This window comes from Rhipicephalus sanguineus, chromosome 4, assembly GCF_013339695.2.
Source record: "Rhipicephalus sanguineus isolate Rsan-2018 chromosome 4, BIME_Rsan_1.4, whole genome shotgun sequence".
NCBI lineage: Eukaryota > Metazoa > Arthropoda > Arachnida > Ixodida > Ixodidae > Rhipicephalus > Rhipicephalus sanguineus.
Window position 1 is genome coordinate 179404020 of NC_051179.1, and position 15112 is coordinate 179419131.

General features: G+C 45.1%; 1 protein-coding gene across 1 annotated transcript; it reads right to left on the minus strand.

Moving 5' to 3' along the window:
- Positions 1-6087: 6087 nt before the first annotated feature.
- LOC119389141 (zinc finger protein 674-like) lies at positions 6088-13909 on the minus strand. The gene is made up of 2 exons (XM_037656376.2): positions 13580-13909; positions 6088-6887 (listed from the first exon to the last, which is right to left on the minus strand). The coding sequence occupies exons 1-2, from the start codon at positions 13836-13838 to the stop codon at positions 6550-6552; spliced, it is 597 nt and encodes a 198-aa protein (XP_037512304.1). The 5' UTR covers positions 13839-13909; the 3' UTR covers positions 6088-6549.
- Between the last annotated feature and the right edge of the window lie 1203 nt (positions 13910-15112).

The following is a 15112-nucleotide window of genomic DNA, read 5'->3' on the forward strand; positions in this document are numbered from 1 at the left end:
AACGCTCATCCTCACTGTGACGCTGTCCGAGCTCCTATTCAATATTTCAAGGAATTTTTATGACACCTTTATGGAACACATCGTTCAGCAGAGCAATCTGTTTGCGACGCAGAAAAATCTGAACAAAGCACTGGCTCTCTCTAGTGGTGAGCTAGATCTATTTCTCGGTGCCGTCACCTTCATGTCATTCTGTCGGCTCCCATGAAGTCGGCTATACTGGGCGGCAGAGTCTAGGGCACACAGGGTGGACGACACGATGTCACGTGACTGGTAGGAGGCAACAAAGTCAAACTTGCATTTAACAACAATGATGACGCCAAGTTACGTCGCCGTAAAGAGATCCGCTTCGTTGATGCGGTGATGTCATACTTGCGTTGCATTGAACATATTGAGCTACTATTGGCTTAAGTGCCGGTTGTCGCGAATTCGCGACATACCTCAAAGTATGCATTAACGTTGCATTATGGATCAGGGGCGTAGCCAGGGGGGGGGGGGGGCTTATGGGGCTTCAGCCTCCCCGAAATTTTTCGTGCTCTCATACACCACCAACCAGCGGCGTCACCCGGGTGGTGGGATTTATTGGGCTTCAGCCTGATTATCATTTATTTAATTATTTATCTTTTTATGACCCTCAAAATGTTAGCAGAAGCAAGTTTGATATCGGGCTCTACACAGGCGGCTCAAAAGTGGATGATGACACAAAACATCAACTGCTAGCTTCTCCTTGGATTCCTCCGCCATGCTATATGTTTAAGTCTATGAACGATTTTAAGCAGAAACGAATGTTTACGTGGCTTGGCTGGACAGGTACCGATGGCTTAGCTTCTCAGCGCTTCAAGAGGGTGCGTTTTGCCGAGTGTGTGTCCTTTTTAGCAGAAGTGAGACTGGCAAGGGCCAACATGCGCGCACTAAGGCCCTCGTATCCAATCCATTTCAGAAGTGGAAGCACGCCCTCGAAGTCTTCGGTGCACATGAAGTCACTAAATATCACACTGACGCTCATCTGGTAGCCGATAGTTTTCTTCAAACCTTCTCAGGATGTGTGCCCAGTGTTGTTGATCAGCTGGACCATGGCAGGCAAATTCAAATAAGAGAGATCCGAAGGAAGTTACAGCCTATTGTTGAGACAGTTCTCTTTTGCGGGTGGCAAGGTGTCGCTCTCCGTGGACATAGAGACAGTGGTCCCATGGATTCAAGCACAGCCTCCTCTACAAATACAGGCAACTTCAAAGAGCTGCTTCGCATGCGCGCGGATTGTGGCGACACAGATAAAAAAAAAGCATTTGGAAAGTTGCCCAAATAAGGCCTCATATTTTAGTTTATATGTACAAAACCACATTATAGAAATTTCTGCTGCAATCATCAAGGAAAGCCTAGTCGCAAAAGTAAACGCTGCAGGCTGCTTCTCCGTACTTGCTGATGAAACGACGGATGTTGCGGGTATCGAGCAGCTTACTGTTTGTGCAAGGCACCTTAATAAGGATGCGAACGGAATCGAAGAAGTGTTCTTAGGCTTTGTGCCAATTCACGACCAAATGGCCGGGCCCTGGCCGACACCATCATACGGCTCCTTATAGAAATGGGAATTAACATGCAGCATCTCCGTGGTCAAGGCTACGGCGGTGCAAGTTCGATGGCTGACAAAACGAATCGTGTTCAAGCTGCTGTCCGTGAGAAATATCCAGCCGCACTCTATGTATTCACTGCGTGTGTCACTCCCTTTATCTAGTTTTGTGTGCAGCATGCTCCATCACAGACATTCGAAACTGTTTTGGGACTCTGAAGGCGACGTCAGCCTTTTTCCGTAAATCTTCTAGCCGCTCATACGTTTTGCGAAAAGTGATAAGTTTGAGCTGTCCTGAGCCTACAAGGCAGCGCCTTTTGGGACTATGCGAAACGCGCTGGGCCGAGAAGCACGATGCAGTGCTTTCATTTGTGAGCCTCTTTCAGCCGTTGATCGCAGCACTAGAGGAGACTAAGTTTAACGGAAATGGCGAAAGTCCAGTGCAGGCAAACAGTCTAATGTTGGCACTCTTTTCACCAGCGTTCCTTGTAAGCCTGCATGTGACGGAACATGTGTTAGGACTGACTTTGCCACTGTCAAAGAAGCTGCAGACGAGGAGTATCGACATGAGCGCTGCCATTGACGACATAGAAGTGATACAGCAGACAATTGAAAGTGACCGCAAGAACACGAATGTTTCTTTCTCAAAAATATTTGCACAAATGCAGGCATTGGCAGAAAAACTGAATGTGGAGATCACCAGCCGTCGAGCCGGTGTCCGGAAGCAAAACCTTGGGAGCAATGCATTCGAAAGTGCGGAAGAATATTTTCGCAGAACCCTGTTCATTCCGTTCATGAACCACGTACTAGCCCAGTTAAACCAACGGTTCGAACAGCACAGGACACTTCTAAAGGACTTTTCAGTAATTGTACCATCCCCAGTACCACCAATGCAAGATGATCGGGAGAAAGGAGCAGAAAATCTCCTGACCGTTTTTGCGCATGACGTCGAAACGAGGGCTGGTTTTGGAGAACTGCGACTATGGTGGACAAAGTGGGCGAACAAAGCAGCAAACCAGAGCCCCGGTACAGGAACCGATGCCCTCTCTCATTGCGACAGCAGGTTCTGTGCGAATGTGTACAAGCTACTCCGGATTCTAGTCACCCTTCCAGTGACCACTGCCAGCGCAGAGGGAACGTTTTCAAGCATGAGGTTACTTAAGAACTACTTGCGCTCCACGATGTCTGAGGAACGCATGGTTGGCCAGGCACTTCTGTACGCCCACAGAAATGTCGACATCAGCGTGTCGGAAGTCATTGACCGCTTCGCTAAGCTTCCTCGCCGGGTCAACGTTGTCCTTTGATACCGAGCAGGACAAAAATCAGCGCAAACGAAAGGAAAAGACACTACTGTTCCAGAGTTCAGGTCAATGAGCCCGTAATTCTGACGCAATATTATTGTTCACCACCTTTTAAAGCCGTGAGGATTTTGTACCTTTTAGCAGTTAACACTGTGACCTAATATAAACATAAGAATACGGGCATCAGGTGGACATTACCAGCCAATCGACAGCTTCACCTTGTTCACTGAGAGGTCGGCATACGCGGTGTTACCAAACAAATTCAACTATTGGGAAGCCGTACTAACAGCATTGTTTGTTACTTTCATTTGTCGTTTTTGTTCTTCATTGCTTTTTGAACTAGAAGCGGCAACCTTCCTTTAAATTGAGTGCACAATAGTGGTTCGCACTTTTAAAACAGTTTTGAAGTAGTTTCTTTCGTTATTTCTGCGCTCTTCCTTTATAGTTCTGTTTACATGGTGCGTCCGAGACAGCAGCTTGGCCCAAGGACATATCAGTTGGCCATTATGTATAGTGATCATTGCTTAGTTCCGTTTATTGATTGCATATTTAAATGTACATTTGTGAAGTTTTGCGTAAGCATACTGCGCACTGTTTCCGGTGACTTATATTTTGCCCGTATTCGAGGTGTACTTTCCCATTCTTGCTTTTCCCTGGCCGCATCATTTGTGCAAAAAGATTAACATTTTGCGTAAACAATCTGCATTAAAATCCTGGTTATTTCGTGGACTTCATTTTTTTGTTATCAGGCACCTCTTCATTTCAAAGCTGATGCAGTTCCGAAGTTTACGTGATATTTGCCGTACCTGTTACACAAACACACAAACACAAATATTGAAAAGATTGAAGACAGTTATTCCTGGAAAGATTTTGCGGACATGCCAACATAATATTTTTACGAAAAAACACATTTCTTACTCGTTCTTAACAGAGGGCAGCATTCAAGAAGTGATTTGCAGCATCTAATACAAATTGTCACTGGTAATACATGTTAATGGTCATACCAGTGACAATGTATGTACATGGTAATACATGTACATACCCACGCCGCTTTTGGAAAATTATGAAACCGGACGACAAAACCACAGTCTCTCTTCGTGACACTTCTGGATCCCCCATTGCCGACTGCGACGTTCCATCCGTCAACTCTGCATTTTGTTCAGTCTTTACTAACGAACCTAACAACGAACTTCCTGATTTTCCGCATTTTGCTTTTCCGCCAATGCCAAAGATTACATTCAATTCAGAGGGAACTGTAAAAGTTATTAACCAATTAAAGAACTCTTCGTCATGCGGTATAGATGGCATAAACGCCAAAATTCTGAAAAATACTAAACATGTATGTAGTTCCATATTGTCAATCATTTTTCAGCAGTCACCCGACACAGGTGAAGTCCCATTAGACTGGAGAGTTGGGAAGGTCTTTCCGTTCTTCAAGAAAGGTGACCGCTCATTTGCAGGTTACTACCGACCAATCTCGCTCACTAGTGTTTGTTCAAAGATCATGGAACACGTCATCTTTTCTCATGTTGCTACATTTTTATCATCCGTAAACTTCTTTCACCCAAACCAATGTGGCTTTCGTAAAGATCACTCATGCGAGACCCAACTAACATTATTCCTGCACGACATTCACCTTCATATGGACCGTAACATCCCAATTGACACACTGTTCTTAGATTTTGAAAAAGCCTTCGATAAGGTACCCCACTCCTGTCTCCTTCAAAAAACCTCGTGTCTAAACCTTCATCGGCATGTTTTTAACTGGATTAAAGCATTCCTAACAAACCGTAAACAATTCGTGCATGTTAATGATCACTCCTCCGACCTCTCGCATGTCTTGTCCAGCGTGCCCCAGGGTATCGTCCTAGGGCCTCTTTTATTCCTAATATACATTAACGATATTCCGCTTTCCATTGAATCTAACATCCGTCTTTTTGCTGCAGATTGTGTCCTCTACCGCCCTATAAATAACCCCACCGATGTCTCCTCTCTACAGCATGACCTCTCACGCATTCAGCAGTGGTGTACCACCTGGTTGATGTCCCTTAATGCGAAAAAAACATTACTAATTTCTTTCCATCGTCGCCGAAACCACACGCCGGCTACTTACACAATCAACAACTGTCATATAGCTGCTACTGACTCGATTAAATACCTGCGTGTCCATCTTTCGAGTAACCTATCTTGGGGCGACCATATAAATCACATAATTCACTCCGATAACCGCGCTCTCGGGTACACACGCCGTAACATTTCCATGACACCACCTTCCGTTAAACTACTCGCTTATAACACCATTGTCAGACCAAAACTTGAGTACGCAGCTGCTGTCTTTGAACCCCACCAAACTAATCATATCGAAATACTTGAGTCAGTACAGAACCGAGCAACCAGATTCATTGTTTCATAACAAAGCAGAAAACTGGGCGAGTTGGTATGTATTCATCGTCACAGGCTAGCGCGCACTTACAACGGGGACAAAGGGAGAAGATCACGACAACACAGCAGCCCTTCATTGTTTCAGATTATTCCCGCTACTCGAGCGTCTCCGCCCTCAAATCCCAGTTAAATCTTTCTACCCTCGCTCTTCGTCGTCGTATTGCATGTCTCTGCCTTTTTCACAGATTCTTTTATTCAACCCCGCGTGACAACCACCTCATCCAGCCGGTCCATCGAGGTCATCGCACAAGTCACCCAAATGCTGTGATTCCGCCATGTGCCCACACCACCTCATTTCAGCAGCCCTTCTTTTTGCGCACCACCCGAGACTGGAATGACCTTCCGAACGAAGCAGCAGTCATCCGCGATTTTGCGCGCTTCAAAAATGCCATCCAGGAAGCAGACTCAACCACATCCTAACATACACCTTCATCGATACCGCCATTTTATGATGCCCACCCCTCATGTAAAGTCCCATATGGGACCTTTGAGGATATAATAAATAAATAAATAAATAAATAAACAAACAAACAAATAAATAAATAAATGTTATTCATATACTTAGTCGTTCTAAAAATTCAATGAGGAGGTCGCGGTGCAACGTGAGCCCCCCCCCCCCCCCCCCCGAACAAAATTCCTGGCTACGCCACTGTTATGGATAATACAACTGCTGATTTAAGTTAAGGTTGCTATTTAAAGCTGAAAAATGAAAAACAAATTTTTTTCCTCGGTGCTTTCATAATTCAGGCATTAAAGGGTTAAGATCTATAGTGCTCTGAAGCATAGGTCTTTTGATAAGCGCACCCTTCACCGTTGTGCTGGTTCTACGCATTCTCAGTGTGCTTCTGGAAGACTGCATGGCACATAATAGCTGCGCTACCTTGTCATGGACAACACAGATATCGTTGCACAGAAACCGTCAGTGTCTTTCAGTGCTGGCTGACACGAGAAAGAGATTAGTTCTCAGTAGCCATCCATCTTGTTCAGCACATAAAACAGCACGAAACATGTAGTGTGTGAGGTGGCTGACAGTGCTAAAATGTATCTGACTAGATTGGCCGCACCGCTCTGCAGTTTCCGGGGGCGACCGCTAAAACGGATTTGATAAGGTTGACCGTGGTGAACTCCACCAAGTTTAGCAATTGTCCTCAGTATTGTTGTTTTGGAGGTGCGCTTGGAGCAGTGCTTCCACCCCTGCCTAGAAAAACACACATACACCGCATACCTTCTCTGAATTCTTTGTTAGGTTGTAACATCATCAGCAAAAGCTGTCCTGCGTCTGTGACCTCGCAAGTGGTGCGTTAGGCTGCTCTGCTGCGTAAAATCCATGGGGCAGAGGTGGCACTGGAAAGGTCTCTCGCCGGTGTGGATGTGAATGTGCTGGAGCAAGTTCTCCTTCTGACTGAACCTTTTGTCACAGTGGTCACACTTGTATGGGCGCTCGCCTGTGTGCGTCCTTTGATGCCTCTCCATGTGAGTTGTGACACTTGTAGCATAGTCACACGCAAGGCACTTCAGCACACTCTTTCCCCTCTGAGAACCAGGATGAGGCAGTCGGCCAGGACGACGAGGTACCAGGTCTGCACGAGTGAAATTGGAGCAATTTCAGCAAAAGGCAGAGTAATTTTGGGAAGCAAGACAGAGAGGCTAGCCAGTACAACTATCCTACATTGGGGTGAGATGAGGGTGACAGTGAGGAATGAGCAAAGATGGAACCCTGTATATCACTGGAATATTTGTTTTATTTATTTATTGGATACTGTGAGCCTAAACAGGCCCATACAGGAGTGAACATAGGTCCATTTCGCAACAGAATAACAAAAGAGCAGCTATCACACTTCAGCACAGTGTTCTATGCAACAAAGTTGTCTACATAGTTCGAAAAGAACAACCGTTTCATTTTTACATAACTCAGTGTTATGCACACACTAATCTCACAGTGTAAGAGTGAATTTAGAAATGTAGAAATCTAACAATTTTGAGGGGTTACACAAAAAGAAATTGCTCGATTTTAGCGGTCTCAGTTTTTTTTTCTGCCCGCATGCAGTCCTTCACCCCCTTATTGATGCAGACGTACGATGGCTGTAGCTGGGATGTCGTGCTGCCCAGTATTGTCTTTAAATTCATGTGGCAAGTTGCAAGTTTGTCATTGACACACACAAGTCTAAGTGGCACTGAAAAGTGTCGGGCACAAGAATGGAGCAGTCTCAAGCCAGAGCCTAGCTTCTTGCACCACACAGTTGATCAAGTCAATTACTAGATCCATGTCCATCCAACTTTCCTCGTTAGCATGCGCTATATCGCACCTTGTGGATGGGAAGTGTTTTGCACAGCAGCCAATGTCGTCCTGCCTGCGGGTGTTATCACTGCCTGATGCAAACTTGTTCTGCCCCTGTCTATGGATGGATGGAAACAACTTTATTGAAAGTCCGGCGATGTTTAATAACAAAAGTTCGAAGTTGTGCCGACGGGTTACCAGCCGCTTTGTACATACATTGGTACATATATAAGCCTACTCGACTGTTGTACGGGCAGGCATGTAAAAATAGACAGGACTTTGGTCGGCATTGTTGATTTGCCCACGCTGACAAGCGATGCTGCGTCGCTACGACAAAATGGACCGCTGGAAAGAAATGAGCTTTTCCTCGAGAGCGTCTGACACTCCGCCTGTGCTTCTTGAAAGCCCTCGACACCAGGCAAGTTCAAAGGGCCTTACCTTGAGCACCTCGATGGTTGCAGGCACGCGACTTGGGGCTGCCTCACAAAATCTGCGATCTCATACTCAAGGTCCAGAAATCTCCCTGTTCGCAGTATGCGATGGCCTTTGCTCTATGTTTGCCAATCGCGAACACATGTCCCCAGCACACCTAAGTGACAAGATACCTCCCTGCTGCCACTCTCTGCCACATGTAGGCTGGTTTGTTTATGGGTCTAACGTCCGAAGGCACTCAGGCTGCGAGTGATGGAAGTCTCCAGGTAATCTCAGCCGCTTGGGGTTCCTAATGTGCACTGGAATCTCACAGTGCACAGGCCTCTAGCATTTCGCCTCCATCTAAATGCGAACGCTGCAGCCGGAATTGGACTCGTGTCTTTCAGGTGAGCAGCTGAGCACCGTAACAACTATGCTACTGCAGCAGGCTAGCCGTGCATAAAACAACTTTTCGCTTAAGCCATTACCAAAGCAGACACAATACATCTTTAAAAGGAGGGTCTATCCACTTGATAAGATATTCTCTCGGGCAAAGTACTGAGCGGGTCGAATTTGACAACATCAAAGGCCACACTGCACACCTGCGACACCAAAAACAAGAAAAACCTGGCAACATGGTTGCCAGCAACAAGTGAGCTGCTATCACCGCTTACTGGCAATGATGATGGGCTGTAAGCGGGCCAGTTTTGGTAAGCATATGATTATAATGTGACCTCAATATGAAACCTGCCTTTCCTGAAAAAAGGTGTATATTAGAAATGGGTAAATATAGCAGGTGAACTGGCTTCTGTGCTAGGTTTCTCGACTGTCCTGAAGATAATCTTTGTTCTCCACTAAATGACGCAATCAAATGAATCGCACCCAAATATCTTTATAAGCTCCACAAGTATAGCTTAGTTCGATAGCAGATGGTCGGATAATAATATACCGAGAAACAATGACTTGAATGTCGCAGTTGTCTTTGCCTTGAATCTGGAGCATGGCCAGAGTGGTTAAACAAGACTGCACTAATTCACTTCAGATGGACGGACCACTGGGCGAGCTCGTAAGTCGTCTTCGAACGGTGGTGTGCAAAAAAAGAAAAATAACGAAAGTTCAGGAAGAAAGGGCGTCAGTAACAGCCACTCCTCCTCCTCCCACCCCCTGGGCGGTCCTCCCTCTTTCTCTGCCCTTCCCTTCTTTTCATGTTTTGGGCCCATCCCTCTCACCCACTGTTGTATCACGCTGCATTCTAATGTGGCATGCGAGAAGAGAAAAGCTGCTTCCATGCAGAAACACCCTTTAAAGGCCAACTCTGGCAATTTTTTGACCATGTCAAAGTAATGGTGCTTTTATCTGAGACGCTTCTGTCACGGGTCCGATATCTGAAATACTAGGCAAATTGGACAATAATTTTAAGTAAGCAAAAAAGTGCAACACCGAAACCAAAACCCAACCGAGCAGTACTGTTTTCGCATGACGTATAAGTCGGCAAAAATTGGAAATCGTGCAAGGCATGCCGGCCCCACCAGCACAAAGTATGAAAGCTGCGAAAGCGGCGAAGAGCAGGTGCTCAGGGGAAAGGTGAACCCGTCGCAACAGCCGTACCATGTCTGTGACTGACCATGCTATGTGCACTAGCTCCTCGTAGCTGTGCACATAGCACAGCTCCGAGGACATGACAGCTGCATTTCCGAGGAAATGACAGCTGCGATTCAAACCCATTTGGAGGCCAACTAAAATCGCCATTCCTCTTCGATGAAGTAGAACACACCTGTTTAGTTATTTGCTTGCCTGGTTGCGCATTACACCGCCAGATGGTGCCACCTGTCCAGGCGGCTCAAGTTTGTGGGGCCGCGATCAGGTAAAATGCTATCGCTGAGAAGTTTGTGGACTAACTAAAGCATCTTAATATTGCTATGGGAAGAGTGCGTAAGCATGGCAATAGTGGTGTTCAATATCGCGTTGGTAGGGCCAAAGGAATTTAATAGTATAATTCGTTTATTCGTTTATTAGTACCTCAAGGGTCCCGAGGGACATTACATGAGGGGTGGGCAAGAAAACATGATAGATAAAAAGAAAGCAAAAAAGCAAAAACAGTCAGATCCTTTGATTGTACTTTGAATTTAAGTACGAATCACCTTTCGCACGACGCGCAGCTCACCGACAGCTCACCGTATACCTATAGGCCCGGTCACGGTGCACCCTGTTACGTTACGGAAATTCTTTCCGTGCGGTAATGTTCATGCATGTGCACTCTTCAGCCGGTACGGTATTACCACACTTTCCGTGGGGTAAACCGGCCCTGCTTGCTAAAACACTCTAATATAGAGACGCGGGATAATCGTTAGGCGCGAGTGTTTCGTGACTGCCAAGGAAAGTATATGGGGAATCAAGTGCACCCCACAATGCAACACCACTTGCCACCTATCGCACGCGCGCCCACAAGGAAGTGAAATCCGCACGCCCAGCCGCCGGCCATGTAGACTTGGGTGTAGCGAATAGCTTGGTGCTCTCCAATCCCTGTTATGCTTTGTTATAAACGGGCTCTCAGTGTCTTATCAAATACCAGTCTCGTACTTCTTTACGAAAAGTATGAATGGCTCCCAACTCTCAATGTTGATTCGATATGCGATGGAAAAGGTTGAAGAACCTGGTTTCAGAATAGTGCATCTCATTGCTGACAATACGGGGTGTGATGCGATGTACGCAATACGGGGGTGTGATGAGGTGAAGCATACTGAAACTCTAGGGACCACTTCCAAACAGACGTTGACTGTCTCTTGGCTAAGTTCGACCGTAACGGACCTTGAAAGGCAGCTTTGCCGCAATACGGTGGTGTGAGGAGGTGAAGCATATTGTAAATCTAGGGACCACTTCCAATCAGACGTTGACTGTCTCTTGCCTAAGTTCGACCGTAACGGAGCTTGAAAGGCAGCTTTGCCGCAATACGGGGGTGTGATGAGGTGAAGCATATTGAAAATCTGAAGGGGTCACTTTCAACCACACGTTGACTGCATTTGTCTTCGGGAAGTTCGAATAGTTCGAATAGTAAAATTCCAGTGCGAATCGAATCGAATAGCAAACACTATTCGAAAAATATTCGAAATTTCGAATATTCGCACACCCCTAATATTTGCCTTTAGTGTCCCTTTAAAGGGGCCCTGCAACGCTTTTTGAGCATGCTCAGAAAATGCTTCTATTTGGTAGTCAAGGCTCCTGCAAACATGTGACATTATAGCTCAGAACGCGGCATGGAATTTAAAATTAAATTACAGCCAGCTAGAAATCGGTTGCTCTCCTCTCGACAATAGTGCCACACAGCCGTAATCAACTGCATCATATACCAACATGCACACAGCCATTGGCTGATTTGAGAATCGTGAGCTGCATGGCTATCGCAGCTACTGTGGAGTGACGTGACGTGCCTGCGCTGTGCTTCATCAGTGTGCTCATGATCACAGTGAAAGTGAGCAGCGCATCAGACGAAAAGTCAGTGCTCAAGGTCGCAGCCTGTAGCATAAGAGGAGCGAGAAAGCTCTTACAGCGTGTGACAAATCCCTGTAATGCCACTCGTACTTGATGGATGCCAAAAATTTTGGGGGCAGTTCATTCGTGAGGCCATGCAACTGCGATAGTGAGGTCATTTGATGATTACCTGAAAAAGTGTTGCAGAGCCCCTTTAAAGGGACACTAAAGAGCAAAACGATTTTTCTCGCATTAGTAAAGTAGTCTTCCACGATACCAAAAACACCACGCTTTCTGCGCGAAGACGCTTAATAAGATAGAAAACACCCAAAAAGAAAATACAGGTGGCGACACCACCTTGGAATTCCCGCACCATTTGCCGTGACGTCACATATTTTTGACGGCGCCTGCTTGGGCCTACGTAGTTCCTAATCGGTTAAATCGAAGTACATTGTCCTCTGACGGGGCCAGAGACTTGACATAACGAGTATGTGGAAATTTCGTCGAGCCAGTGGCGCCAAAATACGTTAAATGCTCTTTGAAGTTTCTTACGTCACGAATTACAAAATTTGGCGCGAAATTTAAAAATGAAACTTTGAACTTGGTTTTCTCCTCTAATAATAAACCTATGCTGGTGAAATAAACTACACAAGAGTTCTCCGAGCACACTCTATCAATCTAAACCAATTCATTGTTTCTCTTTAGTGTCCCTTTAATTACACATGCACGCATGTGCTGTATAGCAACGAGTACCAGTATGATTGCTGCCATCTAAAAACTTTACCAGGAATCATTCAGAGCTGTCTGTGACAGTGCGGCGGCCCTGAGAAACAGCAGACATTACAACGCAAGTTGGTATGATGCCCAGAGTTATTTATGATAACTTATAATTCACGCAAAATCGTATGGTCCCCTCAAGTTTGAATTATCGAGAGCCCACTGCATACATGAGTATTGCTTTCAACATTCGTTATAAGGTCCGTTCGATTTGCCTGCACCAGTCTGAACCAGTTCATGGCAGAGCACAAGAAGTCCAGATACTGCATAGCCCGAGTTCAATGGTGCAGGCACAGCACGACACCAGAAAAGATCGGCAAGATGCAGGCTTTACTTTTGTCCACTTAGTGTACGCCATCCACATAAGTTTGAGAGGTGACGAACTGCACATATTATCACGGTAGTAATAAAAGTGAAACAATCAATTGCACAGCTAACAGCAAAGCAGCTTTATGTGGTGGTCACAAAGGTGTCAGGTGGCTGGGACAAAGTGGCTGGTTTTCCTCCAGAACTGTGGGAATGGTGGCAGGAACTCTAAGCGTCCAGAGATTGAACTAGCGCATACTGGTTGTACTCAGTGCCTCCGCCAGTTTTCACGGTAATAAGAGGAAAACAATTAACAGCACGGCTAACAGCAAACAGCTCTGATCAAGAAAACATCCTTAACCATCACCAGCGAATCCTCCACTGCACACAAATAAAGGCGAAATTGCAGCTGCGCAACAGCCAGAGACCCAGTGTATGCACGCGTTAAAATGACGGTTTATGAGGTGCAAATGCACTTCACATTGAACAGAAATAGAAGATGCATGCGAGAGCCATGCTCTCGTCCGCCCCACCCAGTGTTTTGACCCATACCCATCCAGTTAGCCCTTGAGAATAAACGAGGCAGTGTCCGATACTCAGGTATTGTGAAGATACCAGCCACGCACAGGATATTTTCTGAAGACAGTTGTGATAATAAGTGACTCATAATTTTCACTAGCGTTATACAGTGTGTTTTTTCTCAGACAATACAGGTACGTTTTATAAAAATCCTATGACAGTCAGGCACCTGTCCTTGCTAAGGAGCTCTATGTCAAGGCAGAAATACTTTGCCACAGCTGAAGTTTTGCTCGAATGACTTATTAACAAAAGCTTGCAACCGTCTACTCCAGATGTCAGCCTTGCCATTGATGGCTTAGGATGAGATTCACAAGTCGCATACTTTTTCAGCCTTTACCACTGCAGTTTGACATTATCATACAAAGAACGTCCCGTGTTTCTGAGTTTTCGAGTGGTGGGCAAGGTTCATCTGCTGCACAAAATGCATGGGGAAGCCCTGGAGAGGTCTCTCACCGATGTGGGTGCGAACATGCTTGTCCAAGTGGACCTTCTGCTTGAAGGCCTTGCTGCAGTGGTGGCACTTGTATGGGCACTCGCCTGTGTGTGTCCTCTGGTGTCTCTCCATGTGAGTGCTATGCCTTGTGGTATAGCCACACGCCAGGCACTTCAGCAAGTGCTTTACCCAATGGTAGCCCAGATGAGGTACGGCGGCCAAGTCTGCACAAATCAAATTGGCCAGCAAGGCAAAGTGTAAAATTGGTGGGCAAGACATTAGCCAGTACAACAGCGCCACATTGGAATGAGACAATGGTGACAGTGAAGAATGAGCAAAGATGAAATTATGAAAATAATGTGCACATAAACGTAAGCAAAAGCACAACAGTTATAACCTGTGATACAGTCCAAATCTGAGAAAAAGAAACAGGGGGAACATAACAAGTTCTATTCGTCTTTCATCAAAAACATCGTGAAGCGCCCACATTTGCAAGTATAAATCCCTAGCAACTCACACAAGCTTCTACACTAATTCTGAGGTCTCTAATTGGTTAGTTTGTTTTTGCCACCAGTTTTATATATAGGTGTCACATGTGCCAATATTCGGTCTGGAATTTCGCCAGTGGTGAGACTTTTGAAACAATAGTGTTAGTATAAGAGTAGAATTGTGCTTAGTCATTTTTACTAGCTTAGTACAAATACCACCGGGACATGACAAGAAAACATATGAGTAAAACTGCGCTTAGTAATTTTTAGTAGCATAGTACAAATACCGTCAGGATGTGACAAGAAAACATAAAAGTTGAGTTGTGCTTAGTCATCTTTAGTAGCTTAGTACAAATACTGTCAGGATGGGACTAGAAAACAACATACGAGTCGAATTGTGCTTAGTCATTTTCAGTAGCTTAGTACAAATATTATCAGGACATGAGAAGTAAACATAGAAGTCAAATTGTGCTTAGTCATTTTTAGTAGCTTAGTACAAATACCATCAAGACATGACAAGAAAACATAGAGTCGAATTTTGCTTAGTCATTTTTAGTAGCTTAGTACAAACACCATCATTACATGACAAGAAAACATGAAAGCCGAATTGTGCTTAGTCATTTTCAGTAGCTTAGTACAAACACTGTCAGGACATGACTAGAAAACAACATACGAGTAGAATTGTGCTCCGTAATTTTTAGTAGCTTATTATGAATACCATCAGGACATGACAAGAAAACATAAGAGTTGAATTGTGCTTAGTCATTTTCAGTATCTAAGTACAAATACCATCAGGACATGACAAGAAAAGAATGTCAAACGCTCAATATCTTTAGCAATGCCGTCACAGGTCACAGTAATACATTCCATAATCGTAGAACTATCGGAAAGCTCTTTTGACATGTTGAGGGGTTTTCCGTCATTAAATGCACTGCTGACAAATCACGTACATCCACGACATCAATTGCAGCACCAGACTCAATCTCAAACAAAGGCCACTCTTCAGTAGGTGCAGGAGAAATGACCTTCCAAAATTGTTTTTGATGTGTTTTTAGAAAATGTGAA

What these genes read in the sequence shown, in the direction of transcription:
- LOC119389141 (XM_037656376.2), bottom strand. Translation starts at nt 13,838, where the DNA reads ATGTCTTGCCCACCAATTTTACACTTTGCCTTGCTGGCCAATTTGATT. An exon ending in GCATGTTCGCACCCACATCG is followed by an intron (nt 6,888 to 13,579) that starts GTGAGAGACCTC and finishes TCACTCGTGCAG; the next exon opens with ACCTGGTACCTCGTCGTCCT.